The sequence below is a fragment of the Trachymyrmex cornetzi genome, unplaced genomic scaffold, assembly GCF_001594075.2.
Source record: "Trachymyrmex cornetzi isolate Tcor2-1 unplaced genomic scaffold, Tcor1.1 scaffold127, whole genome shotgun sequence".
Taxonomy (NCBI): domain Eukaryota; kingdom Metazoa; phylum Arthropoda; class Insecta; order Hymenoptera; family Formicidae; genus Trachymyrmex; species Trachymyrmex cornetzi.
The window spans coordinates 2,257,668-2,274,165 of NW_017295839.1; the positions used below are offsets into that span (position 1 = coordinate 2,257,668).

General features: G+C 40.2%; 1 protein-coding gene across 1 annotated transcript in view; it reads right to left on the minus strand.

Annotated features, from left to right (window-relative positions):
- Window positions 1-10,776: 10,776 nt before the first annotated feature.
- The window catches only part of brat (tripartite motif-containing protein brain tumor), a 55,267-nt gene continuing 49,545 nt past the window's right edge, over window positions 10,777-16,498 (minus strand). Inside the window, 1 exon segment of the mRNA XM_018522076.1 lies at window positions 10,777-16,498. This exon segment is cut by the window's right edge and continues 38 nt beyond it. Within this exon segment, the coding sequence (XP_018377578.1) occupies window positions 14,021-16,498 (2,478 nt within the window). The 3' untranslated portion in view covers window positions 10,777-14,020.

Here is a 16,498-nt window from a genome sequence, read left to right on the forward strand (position 1 = left end):
TTTTAAGAAGGGAAAATGACTTTACAGATGTGTATTAATAAAAGATATGCTTTTAGTCAAATGTTAAATAGTAAAAAAGTGCCTCGGAAGGATGAAGTCGTATAAAAGTTCGAGCGTGTTGCTTGTGAAAAACTGATCGCTTCCACGTCTTTTCTATTTATCTCGTTTTTGGCTCCCTTATATTTATTTCTTTCCTTTTTTTATTTTGACTTTGTCTGTCGATCAGCTCGGAGGGAACGTTTATTCTTTCATATTGGGAATTACAACAATACGCGTAATACGTATCTTATTAGACTGTCATCTTTCTCTTGGCAGTCGCTATATAGCTGATCTACATTATTGGTTTGCTTTGCAAAAATAAAATTTCCAAAGAACAACTCTGATACTCTCGTTCAACGATCGTCGGCGTTTATCAGCTGAGCGTTATTATCGATCGTTCACCGATCAAGCCAGCGAGAATGCGACATTTCGCGCTTCTTTATATTTCTCTTTTTTTTTCCCCCTTTTATTTCATGCAAAAGTGTATGTCGTAACGGTACCTTCAAAACAAACTTCGGTCCCGTTGCCATAATTTCCGAGAAAGAATCGGACGTTCCGTCCGAAATCTGTTCGAGTTTTCCTATGTCCCTCTCTTTTCGATTTTTTTTTTCTTTCATTTCGTGTGAAATGAATCGCGGATTCCAAGCTGCGAATGATGCCTTTCGCGTGGTCAGTGTGGTTCCGCTCTTCTTTTGTTCAATGCGTTCTGTTTGTTCCTCTCGCATCAGCGTGCATCGAAATTGAACGGTGTACCAAGAAGAAGCGGAAGCGGTAGACGAATCGGTCGATAACCGGATACGCATTAAAAAGTACATACGTTAGGATGGTAGAAAAAAGATTTTCGCGGGATAAAAAGTTCCTTTGATGGTTCGCAAAGGCTACGTTTCACCCGTGGCTTTGATGTTCCCTAGAGTAATTGACATGTGAAGATACTTATAGTTTATACCTTTCTTTCCGCTGAACGGCTCAACTCCCTCCCTTTTTTTTCACTCAATTCTATTTCCTCGCGATTCGATGCGTTCGCACAGCGATAGAAATTGATATCATGAAAAGCAGTACAAAATCAATATGTTTTGGATTAATATTTTATAAGAAAGGTAATACCTTACTGTGTGTGGTGTGTGTGTGGTTTTGAAAATCTTCAATTTCTTTGTATCCTTAACAACATGACAAAAAATCATACAAAGTATTTATATAAAAACTGAAAAACATTTCTTCTAAGCTTTGGATTTATATAAAAACTGAAAAACATTTCTTCTAAGCTTTGGATAAAAAGATTTTAATAAAATATAAAAACAGAATTTTTTCGTCATGAAAAGTAACAAGCTTCCCGGAGATATAGAATTTCCACCGCTAAACATTGTCTCTCGCGTAGTCGATTGACTAGCGTTTGAAGAGGAGAATAGATAGACCGAAGGGACGTTTATGACAAAAATTAATGAACTCTCAAGAAAAAATTTTTCATGTAAAAACACATATAAACATATATAAATACATATAAAAATTTTTAGTAATTTTTTTCTCATTCCTTCAAACTAGATTTTTTTGTAAAAAAGACAATACGAAAACTATTCTTTTAATTATTTTTTATGTTTTCTTATTATTATTGTTATTTTTCTTGTATTAAACGATACTTTTACAAAAGAAGAATATATGTGAATATATATAACAAATTTCATAGATAATAATATATTTTTATACATATTAATATATGTTTTTATATAAAAATTTTTTCCGAAAAACTTAACAATATACTGTATGACTTTTAAAATATTGCGTTACGCATTCAAATGCCAGATATATTAACAAGTCATATATTAAAAAAGTAATTTCCTTTTTTCTTTTTTTTTTTAACGAGTGTGACTCAAATCCTTGGTATACTATTTCCATCAACTCTCTTCTGTTCTCTATCGCACAAGTAAATGTATTGAAAAAGAAGACAATGTCCATGTGCACGTGTTAAAGAAAATCTTCAAATGTTCCTCCCCCTCTATATTTCATATTGTTTCTTAATTATTGTACGAATCCAAGAGAAGTGCTTGTTTTAAAGTGGCATCTGATCCACAATCAGAAATTTATTAACTTTTTTTAGTATTATAATTAGTCTCTATCTAAAGGAAATTCTTAGTTGAATCTGTAAAAATTTGTTAGCTCAATCCGTAAAAATGTGTGGTAGATAAGATACTTGGCTTAAAAAAATATTGCGACAGGAATGGCTGGATAGATGCCCATGGGCATCTGGGCTCCGAGAGTACAAGAATTAAGACACGCGGAGTGTCAAGCATCGCTGATTTTTGCGCAAATTTCCAGCCGCTATTGTTGCCGCGGTTTATCGCGCGCGATCTGCGAGTTTGTTCGTTCATTTGTTCGTTCTAGATCCGCGTTTCTCGTTCGCCGGAAGAGCGTTACGACGAGCTATCGATTACCATAATCTGGGATCGTTGCGAGAGAAAAGTTCAAGTGCCGCGTACGTAGTTGTTCCTACCAGAGAGAAGAGTCGCGCGATTATACGCGGAAATGTTATTCGATAATTCGCAGACATACAATTACGTCGATAACGAGCTAATGTCTAGCTATCGTCTAAACGAAAAGAGAAACATCCAAGCCCTCTCCTTCGAATCTCAGCTTATTTCTTCTCCTCTCTCCACCCCCCCCTCCCCCCCGTACCACATTGTCGCCTTTTGTCTGCTTCCGTATCTCTCGTACGTTCTCCTATCGCCTTGTCGTTATCAACAGAATGTTATCAACACGAGTGTCACCGTGACATTGCACGGCTAAAAAGTCGTTAATTAATAACCTACATGTAGTACTGTTCCCAGATTTATTTATTCATCGCGCCTCCCTCTCACATTCACGCACACACAAATTTTTGTGTTCTTTGTTAATTTCAAAATTTAAAAAAATACATATATATTCTCAACCAGACACGCGCATCGCGACGGGCGCGGTCTAACTATTTACTTTTCTCTCTTTCGTTTTTTTTTTCTTTTTGTTTAACTTGTCAAACAACGCTTCTGCCGCTTCCGTGCTTCCCTTTTTCTCTCCTTCTTTCTCTCCCTATTTCTTTGCTCGTGTTAACTTCCTTAATAAAATCCTACCAATCTAAGTAATAATAATAGTTAATTTAAATATATATGCATGTATACGTCATATATATTTATAATGTAATGTATTATGCGTATATTATGTGTCTGTACTATGCTCGATTAGCGAATATAGAGATATGAATAGGATTTATATGGAATATAATGATGCGTAATGTTAGGTTGGGCAATAATTTATCAATAATAATGACAATAATAATAATCATAATAATAAAAATAATATTAGAGTAAAAATAAAAAAAATATATACTAAAATAATAAATAATGTTCGATTAATAAGTAATTGTAATAGTAAAATCGCATCGCGGAGTTTAATAGTTGGCGACTAGAATTGTACCGCGATGCTTGTGCAAAGACAATTAAGGTCGGCAATTATAAATAATACATAATAAATTCGATAAACCGCAATAACGAACAGATACGAAGATATATAATTCCACAAAGAGACAATAGTAAATGGCAAGATGTCGTAATGATCCGATAATAAATGACGAACGCGCGCGTTTGGCAACAGATTCGATAGCGGGGATAATATAATATGTCGTATGCCAATAGTAATCAATGATAATAATAATGTGACTGACATCACGACGACGAGTATGAAAATGTAGGAAAAGCCTTATTAAATCCCCTTTCTAATAATAATATAATAATAGCAATAATAATAGAATAATAATAGTAATAATAATAATATAATAATATGGTAATAGTAATAATAGCGATAATAATAGCAATTATCCCTGTGCTCCGCGCACGTGTCCTTCCTCGAGTGTACGTGTGTGTCATGCGCGTGTCTCCGTGTCGTACGTATATTTATGTATATACGTGCGTGTATACGTGTTACCTTACTGACTAATAGTGTTAATTATTACATACGCTGAGTGTTTAACTTGTTTTACACGCGATGCAAAGTAGCAAAGGTTATCGAGAGGCCATGACTAGACATTCAATCGTATAAGTTTTCTTGTCATACGACTTACAATAGTAATAACAAGATGGCGGGCGGCACCGGAAAAATGGCCGACGAATAAAACACACTCGACTTAATTAATATATCCATACACGTAATATACATATAAGTTTTGTCCTCCCATCTTCTCGTCTCTCCCTCCCTTTCTTCCTCGTCCTCTTTATTTAATGCGCTATCTTACTTTCAGTATTTAACTCCTTCGTCGTTTTAAGGAGATGCTCGGCGCTCCTTCTCTCTCTCTCTCTCTCTCTCCTTCTCTCGCTCGATGGTAAAAATTAAAAGAGAGTAAACGATTCACGATTACATGACAGACATTCTGGAATACTGGAGGCTTCTTATCTATACACCACATAGCAAAATCTTACTCTCTCTATCTCGCCCATGCATGTACACCCTTCTTTCTTATTTTCGTTCGCTAGAGTTAAACCTTAAAAACACGCGAGAGCTAAGTCTAGAAAAACGTACCTTAAATTACAACACATACCGTACCACGTGCTGTGCCCAATCAACGGCTATCAACTGATCGATTATAGTTCGATCGTTCTTACTCCTCCCGTCTCCTTTTCTTTCCTTTCCCCGCAAAAAAAGTGGCGGTTCGTTGGGGAAAACAAACCAGTACGTTCGGACCCTGCACTCCTTCTGATAAGCTCCTCTTAATGGAATGTATTAGTTAATCGCACAACAAGTGGTCCACGCGAGATCTGCGTTACAACGTCCTTACAATTATGATACTTTACAATTACACCTCTTCGTCAGGAAAGCGTTAAAGTATATCGAAATTCACAAGTGTTTCTTTTTTCCCTGATCGAAACGAGGGCTGAAAATTAATTATGCGTCTCACGCTCGTGTACCATTTTAGGGAACATGCAACCCTGAAAATATCATATAATTTGTCTGTGGTAATCTGAATTAGAAGAGACATAACATCTCGATTCTAAATCCTCTCATGTTACAAAGCGGATAAGATAAATGGATAAAGTTATATCGTTGTGAATGAGCACGTGCGACAATACGTAAAAAACAAAGAGCTTATTAATCATTAAAGATTTGAAATATGAATATTATATTATATATCAAACTCAGAGTAAATCGAAGATTTTAATGGCATATCGGAAGATCAGCAGCGATTCTTCAAGGAGGAAAAAGACGTGAAGAGTTATTCTCTAATGGAAACACGGAATGCCGGTCGCATCGTTTCGCCTTCACGCTTCAACATACGGACGATTAAAAACTTTTTCCAAGGTAAGTAAGCAGCAAGGGCGGTTCAACGATTAACGATAACTGGCCATTCAACATCGAGTAACGTCTTAAGATCTACTTAAATTCCAAAGGAAAACGACGCGACCGGCCTGATAATTTGTTCGTCGGTCAGGCTATAATAAAGAATCTTTCGCCATCTTTGTACTTCAAACGTACGCATCAATTTCCTTTCCTTTTTCTCTTCGTCGTACCCTTTTTTCTTCATACCCGTAACTCGCATTACGGCGTAATTCACGTCATTTCCCGCGCTTGCATACTTCGCTACTCCATCATTTCTAGATCGCCATTTCGATCACGATTGCAAAACCAAGACTTAAATAGATTTTATAAGAACGGTCAGCGAAAGGTGAGTCCCCTTTAATGATTTTCTTTTATTAGAAAATGTTGAAATGGATTTTTCCAAAATAACTTTACCATTATCTTTATCTTCGGACCATGTTTTCCAGAGTTACATGGCCCAGAATAACGAGATTACATCGAGAGATTTGAACATTGAATATATGACCGAGTCTCTCGAGTACTGAATTTACCGGTAATATTAATGGTCTCATGAATTTTCTTTTGAATTTCTTCATCTTCGAAGAAATTCGAAACTTCGTCATTAATATACGTACGCTCTCGTTCTCGATTCGTGGACCCTCTTGTAATTCGTACCGTCGTCGATTGGCGCACGTCGCGCGCGGTTACGTATACACCACGTTTAATCATGCTAGTGATATATGCGTACGATAATAATTAATTCGCGTATATCGCTTACGGACTAGGAAATTCGTGTCGCGCGTGTCGCTCAAGGCTCGCGGTCGCATTTCGATCAGCTCCGGTCAGCGATCCGACGACTTCGCTAAATTATAGTAACCTAGCCGTACAGAGGACGAAAGTACGATCGACCGGAGCCGATTCGGTGCCACCGAGCCGACATTGCGATGCGCCGATCCTCCACGGATTTCGTTTACAGCATTTAATATGCATTGTGTGGTGTCAGAGAGACTGCAGCTCGGCAGCAAGTACAATATATAACTAGGCATGCAACAATACTTGGAGTGGTATTTTTCTCGAGTTAAAAATAGCGATCAATCATACAATCTCTCTTTCTCTCCTCCTCTCGTACCCTTTCTCCCCAAAAGTATCTGTCTCACTCTCTCATCATCTCACTTTCACAGTTGCTCTTTTTTGTTTACTCATTAAGTAACATTACTTGGGCCCGGGAAGAATGTAATTTTTCTTCTTTTTTTTCTCTCTCTCTCGCTCTCTCCCTTTCTCGCGAAAGTTACACAGAGTCGCCGCGCGCCGCTGTCTTTGCTTTTGTGTCTCAAAATGTGTGGCGTCGTATGGATAATTAAAAAAAAGTTCCCCCTCCTTTCGAAATGCACGGATACCTTTTTGTCATTATAAGCTCTCGATCTCGTCTCTTCTCCCACGTAAGGAAAAGTTTTCTCTGATCCTCGACCGAGATCGAATTACTCGTAACACAGACGCATCCGTAACTTCACCGCACAAATAGCAGCAAGTCAAATGATTTAGGATAAGTCATCCCTCCTCGTGTTTTCAAGGGACAGATGTTCTACATGCGTTTCGTCGGCGGCGCTCGGCGCGGTCGATACACAATTAACGCGCGTTGCGAACGTACAAAAATATATATGTGATATCTATATAATCCGCTATAGGTTTCTAAAAACTCGTCTCTCTTTTTTTTCTCATTATTATTAATTCACTGGCGATCACGACGTCGCGTCGAGTGCCGCCGAAGGGCCATGCATTCGCTCACAGGAATTTCCCCGTTCATTCGCGAGATCTCGTTTCGTTTCGTTTCTCTATTTTTCTGAACATCCGTCACGAGAGATCATCGCGCGGAAAGAAAACTGTCAGGAAAAGCGAGGATATTCGGTATTGGAAACTAAGATCGAGAACTGACCAAGTTCTTCATCTCACGTTACATTTTCGCACTTAAGATATCAGAAGGAATAACATGTGCTAGGAACAAGTTAAGTAAAATTCAACAACTCGAGAGAATATGCAATTGACTTGGTCATTCCTCGATTGAACCGTATCGATCGACAAGATGTTTGCTACAGGCAATGCCTTCTTCAGGATTTATTTATCATTCGAAATATCACTTCCGTTCATCATTTTTGGCATTTGTGCAAAATACTATATTTTTCTCAAACGACTTTGAAATTTGAAGAAAAAAAAAATAATAAACATCTACTTTCCGGGAAAAAAATGTTATACATACGAACATATTTTATATATAATTACATATAATTGTATATAAAATGTTATACCACAAACATTTTTATATAATTATATATAATTATTTAAAATTATATATAATTGTATGAAATATTTTTTTCCCGTGTTCTTATAGAATTAAATCAAAGGAATGACAGAAACTCGCTGTAAAATAATATAATTAATAATTTTTAACAATAAAAATCAAGAAACGCGCGCGTCGGCACATAAGATAATACAAATAGTTAATTTGAATAAAATATGAAATTTCGGTTTTATTTTTGACAGTGTTTCTTCCTTCGCATAATAGATTTTAAATAACTATGAGAAATCCCAGCGGTTACACGTAATGAGGACATGTGTGTTGGTGGACAACAAACAACTAGCTACGCTAAGAGATCTATAGAGACTATACTGCATCATCTATAATCAAACAGGAACATAAGGCTACGTAACGCACACGTTATAGTGGAATGTACTGATCACCATCGACGAGGAAACTTCGTTGGGAGTAGGTTTTCTCGTCGATCATACTTGCGTTAAAACGCATATGATACGCCTACAAGGATCGTAAATGAAAACTCGATTACTCGGATAAGAAAATATTGACGGACCAGTTCGAAAAATATGTTAGTTTGAGATTATGTTAAAGCACTTTACTAAAAAAATGAGAAAAATAATTAATTTATGGAATAATAGTCAAATTTACATTATTTAAATTATGTATCTATGCTTTAAAAATATTTTTTATCATTTGTGTATGAATAATAAAGAATGAATTTCAAATAGCACCGTCGCGTTGCGATACTATAGACGAAGAATATTTAATCAATGTGTAACAAGAATAAAATAATAAAAAGTTGGAAATTTTATATGATTAATTAAACTTTCATTTGACAGTGGACTTTTCTTAAGAGTTACATTTCCATTCGATGCTTCAAAATGGACTTTCCTCAAAAGGGGGATATTGATTTTCCGAACCGGGCCGCCGCCGTTGTCAGGGAATAGCAGGCAAGAGACGTAGAAAATAAAAATAAGACCAATGCTCATCTATAATGTGAACTGAAAATATTATTAAAAAGCATTTTACAACAAAAAATAACTAAAAAACAAACAAAAATACGATTTACAATTAAATTAAGAACAATCGAGTTGTATCATCTAAAAATAATAATACAATAATATTATAATAATATTAATAATAATAACATAACAAACCAGTACAAAAAGAGGAAGAAGAGTGGCTGACAGCGAGAAGAAAAGTGACAGTGTCGAAACGGTAATTCGTTCTCATCTCTCGCGCGCATCGCGGAGCGCGTCTCATTCTCGGTGATAACGCGAGCAATGCGAGCGCGCACACGCATATATAAAACACACGCAGGCACAGTAGTAACATATACACACATACACACACGCATGTACGTACATCTCGCGGACTCTTACTTTGGGAGTAATGCGTAGGAATGGAATTTAATCTCTTGTCTTGTGTGCGCGCGCCTCACGGCCGATTACCGACAATGAGAGCGGCGAAGTGGTAGTGATGGCTAGCTGGCAAGGTGGCGCATCGTCTCTTCTCAGTTTTCGCGTCAAACGCGTTAATACAATATAATAACGATATAATAACTGATTAATAAGGATAATAATGTAATAATAATAATAATAGTAACTAAATATCGATAATAACTAATTAATAATAGCAATAATGATAATGACAGTAATGTTAATTAGGGATCAACGCATGTTTATGCGATATAAATACTAATGGACAGATACCTTGTGATGCCGTCTCGATGATGCAAGTTTCCTCTGTGCACCCCTCCCCTCCCTAAATTAATATATCCCCCTTCCTTAGAGAAAAAGATTTCGAATTACAGATATTACGTTCGCGTCGTTCTCTTGGCATTCCGTCTTTGTCAAGTTATTTAAAAAAATAGACGCGGAAGCGTGATCGATTAATGTTGAAACAGCTTGACGGTTTGCCCGAGCCAACGCAAGAATGGCGCTTAATCGAGAAATTAAAACAGAAACATCGAAACAAAATCGCGATATAATGAAAAATATGAAATTGATCTAAATAATTCTCAGTGATCTCTGCATTCGTTTTCTCTGCGGACACCCTGTTAATTTTCATTATCCTTGTTCATCCTTAAAGTTTCGTCTTCATGACGAGGACATTCCAATCGGAAAATGTCCAGAATTTGCGGTCAAAAATAATATCGAATTCTTCGTTCGAGATGGCAAACGACATGTAACGACAGGTGCGTATAGCTACTCCGCGATATGATTCTGAGCGTTTACGCAACTCGAAGGAAGAAGATCGAAAATGCTCACGGAATGTCTACGGAATTATCTCGGACGAACAAGGATACAATTCAACGACGATCACCTGGTTCGGTAGTCTTTAATTGCGTAAAAAATTAAAGGATTCACGATTCAACATCTATTTTAGTACCTGTATCTGTCAAATATCACATATTTGTTCGTCGCAGATGCAAAACGTTTGTCGTACATCATAATTCGCGTGTCTCTAAATATTCATTAACATACAAAAGTCAGTTATGAGATTCACAACGTTCATACAAACGTCATAAAAATTTACATTTTTTTGATCACATGTAGTATTTCTCTTCTTTAAAAGTCGTTTATACTTGTAAACAGTGACTCCAGCAGGTACAAAACGCTTAAATCACAATTCCTGTTTCTCGAATTATAAATTCACGGTAAATTGAAGGATTAAGTCTTTGGATCAAAGTCCTTAATCGAATGCCATGAATCTTCAGTCCGACTTCGTAAATATCAACTTGTTGCCGACTTGATCAGATTCGACTACCAAATCAAGCGATCACGAGATAGCAATAATCGCGGATTATTCCAGGATCTTTGATTGCAATCCATGACGAAACTATTTGAAGACGCGGAAATGTTAAATATTAGTTATTGCTCGAATCCTAATCGAATTACGGAGTCAATTATTGAGAAATCGTTATTTCTATCCACATCTTAATTCATTATTCTATTTAAAAATCTGTCATTGATTTGAAACACAATTCGATACTCAATTGAGTCATCGAAAATTAATTTTTTTTTAAAATTCACTAATTATTCTATGTGTAAAATATGTGTAATATTCTCAAAGTAGCGAAATAACTTTTTTTTTTAGTAAACGATTGAGTGCAAAAATCCGAAAACTTTAGAGCAATCTAAAAACTTTCGAAAATTTCCAGAATTAAGTTTATGTTCGCATCAATGAAGCAATCTCTGATGATCTCCAAAGATCCTGACATAATCCACGAATCCTCATTGTAATTAGAGTCGTTAGGTCATGCCAGCTAGCCTTTTTCTCTTCGTAATATAGGGGCGTTGGATGACGTCTTGTATCGACAATCGAAAGTCGCAACACGTTAATAATAATAGAATAATACAATAATATTAATAAAAAATATAATAGCAAACATGCACGGAGTCGCGCGGCGGAGAACTTGTGAGGACTTCCGCGATTGGCGATTCATCCAACAAAATATATTAATACTATAAGTTTTCTTTTCAAATGAAACAGACGCCAGCGCAAACCTAAAACGGCTGCGCGGCAGTCAGGTGGGAATTGGAGGGTGGTGGTGGTGGTTCTCATCGTTGGTAGTTCGGATAGATGGTGGTTTCGTGAGAATCCAAAAACATAAGCAGTAGCAACAACGCATTCTTTTTTTAAGCGCAGCGACACAAATAAAAAAAGAGAGAAAAACAAAAGTTGCATCAGGCTGTAATAACGTAACTATCGAGAGAATGAGATACAGAGCAAAAAGGAAAAGTCTTACACTGATTGCTAAACCGGCTAATAGCTACTATATGCGCTACAATACTAACTACGCTAATAAGAAAGAAAAAGGAAGAGGATTTTGCCGTAAAATGGGAAGTTAGACGACAATGATAATTCGTCTTCTGCTTTCATATCGTTAATGAAGATGGTGGTTACGTTAAAACGATTGCGTTATTTTGCTATGAACGTCGAGAATGAGCCTCGATAATTTAACAATGGTATTCGCAATCGGCTTCTTTTTTTTACGCGTGAATCAAACGCCAAGTATCCTATTTCTTTTCTTGAGATTCATTTCCTGTAATACTACACCATTCAGGTCTCTACAAATTTCCTGCGTGTCTCTTTGAGTTGAACGATCTTTATTTCTATTAGAGTTATTTGCGTTATCTGTAAGTGAATTCAGGATCTCATATTTAAGCGTTTAACGTTACTTGGTACGATTTTCCACGAATACTCCGAAACGTATCGCGACGTATATTTAAACGTAATGAATAATGATACCGTCGATAAGCACTCAGCATATACTCGCCGACAAAAGTTATTAAATTTATCACGTAAACCGAGTGAGAAAAGTAATTATTGACCAAAAAGTTAACGTAGGTCGATGCGATTTCGCGATAGAACGATGGAGACGAATGTACTGGGGTGAAAGGTGCGAAAATTACTTACGTAAAACTGATCAATAATAATAAGTTGAAAAGACAAAAAAAAAATAAATGCGTGCGATGACCGTTCAATGACGTTCAACAAAACGCTGTCATAGTTACGAAATGCACCTCAGAATGAATTTCCGTAGGAATTGTCGATAACCGTTTCAAAACGAAGGGGAGAAACGTATGAGATGGGAATCGAAAGGCAAATTCATCGGGAATACAATCTATTGATCCGCAACATATAAGATGTCCTGTCGTCCGGTTACTTAGAATCCGCTCCTATTCTCACATCTCACGGATAATTAATTGGGTCAAGTTGATCTCGGATGATCAGCACAGTCCCAAACGCGCCCATACACGATTCAACAATCTTCGGCGAGTCTGCTACCCAAATATGTCGATATATTATATTATATATATTATTGTATTGAAATATAATGATGAAATTATTAATGTCTCCAACAATTTATCAAACTATCTCCGCAAACATATTATATATTGATAACACATGGATCAATCTGATGTCTTACGCAGTAAGAGCGAACAATTGTCCATAGAAATAACGTACGAACAATTTGGGAAACAAAATCGTTTAAAACTGCGGATAAGATGTGCTGATGATGTATGAGCTAATTCGAAGCTTACCGGAATAATAAGAGTATGCAATAATTACTCGCGGCAATCAGTCTCATGTCCCATGGGACAAAATCAAACCTGTTGAAAGCGGTTTGCAGAAAATCGTTGGATTTCGCGTAGATCTCAAAACGAATCTCTCACGAGATATACATCGAAACGGATGTTCGCGCGACGAACGGACATTCCTCGCGAACCTCGCACGGCATTTGGAGGGAGACATTTCAAGCGCGATGATTGGAAGTGACCCGAGCGCGACGGTCGCGATCGATCACCGTCAAAGAGAGTAACAAAAATGATAATACGCGCGTGAATTCGGGCACACGTAACGACTCGATGCATGTGTTAGTGTGGACCATGTCGTCGCGACGAATGGAAACGCACTTCCTGATATGATCGTCGGACGAGGTCTCAGAGAGAAGACCGTGGTTAGTGTGGGAAATGGGAATGGGAAGGTAGGAGAATGGTAACGGGGGCGTGAAGGGAAGAGGATCGGAGGGTGGATGGCGAGGGGGGAAGTGACTAGCGGCGGCGAGCTCTACAACTAAACAACAACAACAGTATTTTCAGTATTATAACAACATTAACAAGTAAGTTATCGCGTACGCGCACGCGTATTCATAGCGCGTACGCGCGAAGAAAGGAGCGCGCGCGAATTTTTCGGGGCAGGGTTGACGTCCTCTCTCTCTCTCTCTCTCTCTCTCTCTCTCTTCCTTTCTCTCTTTCTCTTGCGGGTTCTAAACAGCCCAGCGTCGCAAGGGCTATACACACAAAGCGTCGCGCGTTTCTCCTCTTTCTTTCCGCTCGTCCACGCGGGATAAAGAGGGAAAGCTCGCGGAAACGCGAGGAGGATATCGAGGGAAGCGCGCGCGTGCTTTCTCGCATACCGTCGGTGATGTCCGTCGTTCGGCAGAGTCCACAAGAGGAGCGCCTCGGGAAAGTTCCGGCGAGGGGACTCCCATTTTCTTGCCGCGTAAACGACACTCGCTCGGGAGTCGGTTCCTTGAGAGTCATGTATGAAGCAATAAATGGTGCGCTTCTTTCTCATGGTCGGCGTGAAACGTCTCGTTGGGGCGAGCGAAGAAGGTGATGAATAGATGATGACGAAGATGGTGAGTTGAGCGCGCGAGCGTTGACGATGAAGCAGACATAGAAGACAGGCGAACGTAGGTGAGAGGAAAGATCGATGAGATCGCGGTGGCCACGCGACCGTCCAACGACGAAGAGCGGCGATGATGATGGCGATGACAATGACACGATGAAAAACGTTGACACTGGCGCACGACGATCATCGTCGTCGTCGTGACGCGTCACTGCTCTACATGCCGATCGGCGGTACCTGTACATAGCGGTATATGTACAGCCGGTAATCCTTACTGGCCAGTACGACCGAGCCGTCATCCATTAGCGCCACGTCGAAACACTGTGCGTGCTTCACCTTGCTCTCAAGGGCCGAGACCAACTGGCCATCCTGCGTGAAGATAGTCAGATTGAAATTATTATGATTGTCCGCTATCAGTATCTCGCCGTGCGTATTGATGCCCACGCCGATCGGATAATTGGTGATACCCTCACCGCCGATCTGTCGTAAGTAAGAGCCCTCGTAGTTAAAAACTTTGACACAATGGGCGCGATTGTCGCTGATGAATATCTCCTGTTTATCGTTCACCACCACGCCGTTCGGGAATTCGAGATGTTTCGAACAGCCAAATTTTTGTAGAACGTTGCCGGTCTGATCGAAGATGATGACGCGCATCACTTTGCATTCTACGACGACGATCCGACCTTTCGAGTCGACGGTGACGCCACGTGGATGCTGGAGGATGTTTGCGCCGAACTTGCGTACAAATTGACCATATTGATTGTAAATCTGAATCTGGTGAGTCGGCGAACGTTCCGTAACAATAATATCACCAGATGTCTTCACAACGGCGACGCGATTTGGATAAAGCAATTGACCATCGCGTTTGCCGCATTCGCCAAATTGAAACTTGAACCTGCCTTCCTTGTCGAAAATCTGAATGCGATGATTGTTCGTGTCGGCAACGATGATATCGTTCTGCGCGTTTACCGCGACGCCCGATGGCTCGGTGAACTGACCCTCCATCACGCCAAACTCACCGAACTTACAATGGTAGATCATCTTCTGTCGTTTAATTTGCGACTTGGGCGGGAATATCGCGGTGGCGGACATCAGTTTCGAAGTCAAGTCAAGGACGGAATCGCCTGGTGCGGCGTTCGTCGCTACAGCTACCGACGGCATCGCGAAATGATCGTTCGTCGTCACGACCGGGTAAGTGTCACTACCGCCGTTGCTCCATTTCTCATACGGATTGGCATTCATGCCGTTTAAGTTCACGTCGCTGATCGTCGTGGAGAATGGGCCGAGACTATTGGCCGAACTGAAACGTTTCGAAATCACGCTGCTGACAGTGTCGATCGAGGAAGGTGAGGATGACGAGCCGCAATTCATACTGGAGGAGATCAGGCCGTTACTGTAAGTCCGATCTAAGAGAAGACTGCCCAGAGAACCAACGCCGCTTCCGGGTCCGTTGCTAATGTTGCTGCTGCTACTGCTACCAATGCCGTTGCTCGACAGAGCAGTAGGTCGTGCGATAGGTGGTTGTTTGCCGATCGCGTTATTTTCACTGTTACTATTACTCCGAACGTAACCGAAGGTATTCCTCACTCCCACTTGTATCGCTTGATAATTGCTGACAAACTCGAGGTCCGCTGTCTGATTGGCAATGTCTGTATTTGGAGTGTAACTGAGTAGTGACTGGAGCTTAGCCTCAAGGATCTTCTTGACCATGAGGAAATCTGTGATGGTGGTAACTTTGGTTACACGCTCAACGAAGTCGCAGGTCTGCATCATTTTGTCCGCCATCTCATTGGCTCGTTGGGAGAGCACATTCAAGGAGATCTGCTTCGTCGAGAACACCGAGTCGAGTTCCTTCAGCAGCTCCTGCTTGCGCTCGTCCAGCATCGATCGATAGAACTGGAAGGTATCGTTGATCTCATTTTGCGCTTTATGATACTGCACCTGTAGTATTGCGGTGTTATGGTCCGTTGCTTTGACCGCCGCACGCGCGTCCGCCGCCTTCGAGCGGCACTCCTGGATGATCCGCGACAATGCTTCCAGTTGTTGCGAGCCTACTTCCGTGACGTGGGCACAGTCATGTAGCGGCGCAGTATGTTCCGTCAGCGTGCACTCTTTGCAAATTGGCACATTGCAGCTTCGGCAGAAGTATTTGATTATCTCCTGCTTATGTCGCAAACAGAAGTGTACCTTCTCGGCGTTGCCACCGTTGTTGCTGTTTCCGGTGCCGTTGATAACCAGAGTATTGCCACCACCACCTCCGCCACCACCGCTGCTACCGTTACAGGCGCTTTTAGGCAATTCCGTAGTCGCGGTGATTGTACTACCACCGCCGCCACCACCGCCACCGCCTCCACCACCGCCGCCGCCGTTTCCACCGCCGCCACCGCTGCCGCCGCCGCTACCGACAGTCTCCAGCTTGGAGTCGGCCAAGTTCAATAATCGGTGGCCTTCGAAACAGAGCATATATTGATGTGCCATCACGCAATTTGGACAGAGAAACTGATCACAATCGTAACAACGCGCTACAGCGCTAGCGAATCCAGCCTCAGTGGATTTGCAGCCGGTGCAACGGATGCGACTGGTGCCACCGGTGCTACCCAGTCGGCAGCGCGGGCACGGATCTTCGCCCGACTTTGGTGCGTCGAGGCACAAGTCGCAGCTGTCGACGTCGCAGATCGCCGAATCGCTAGCAGG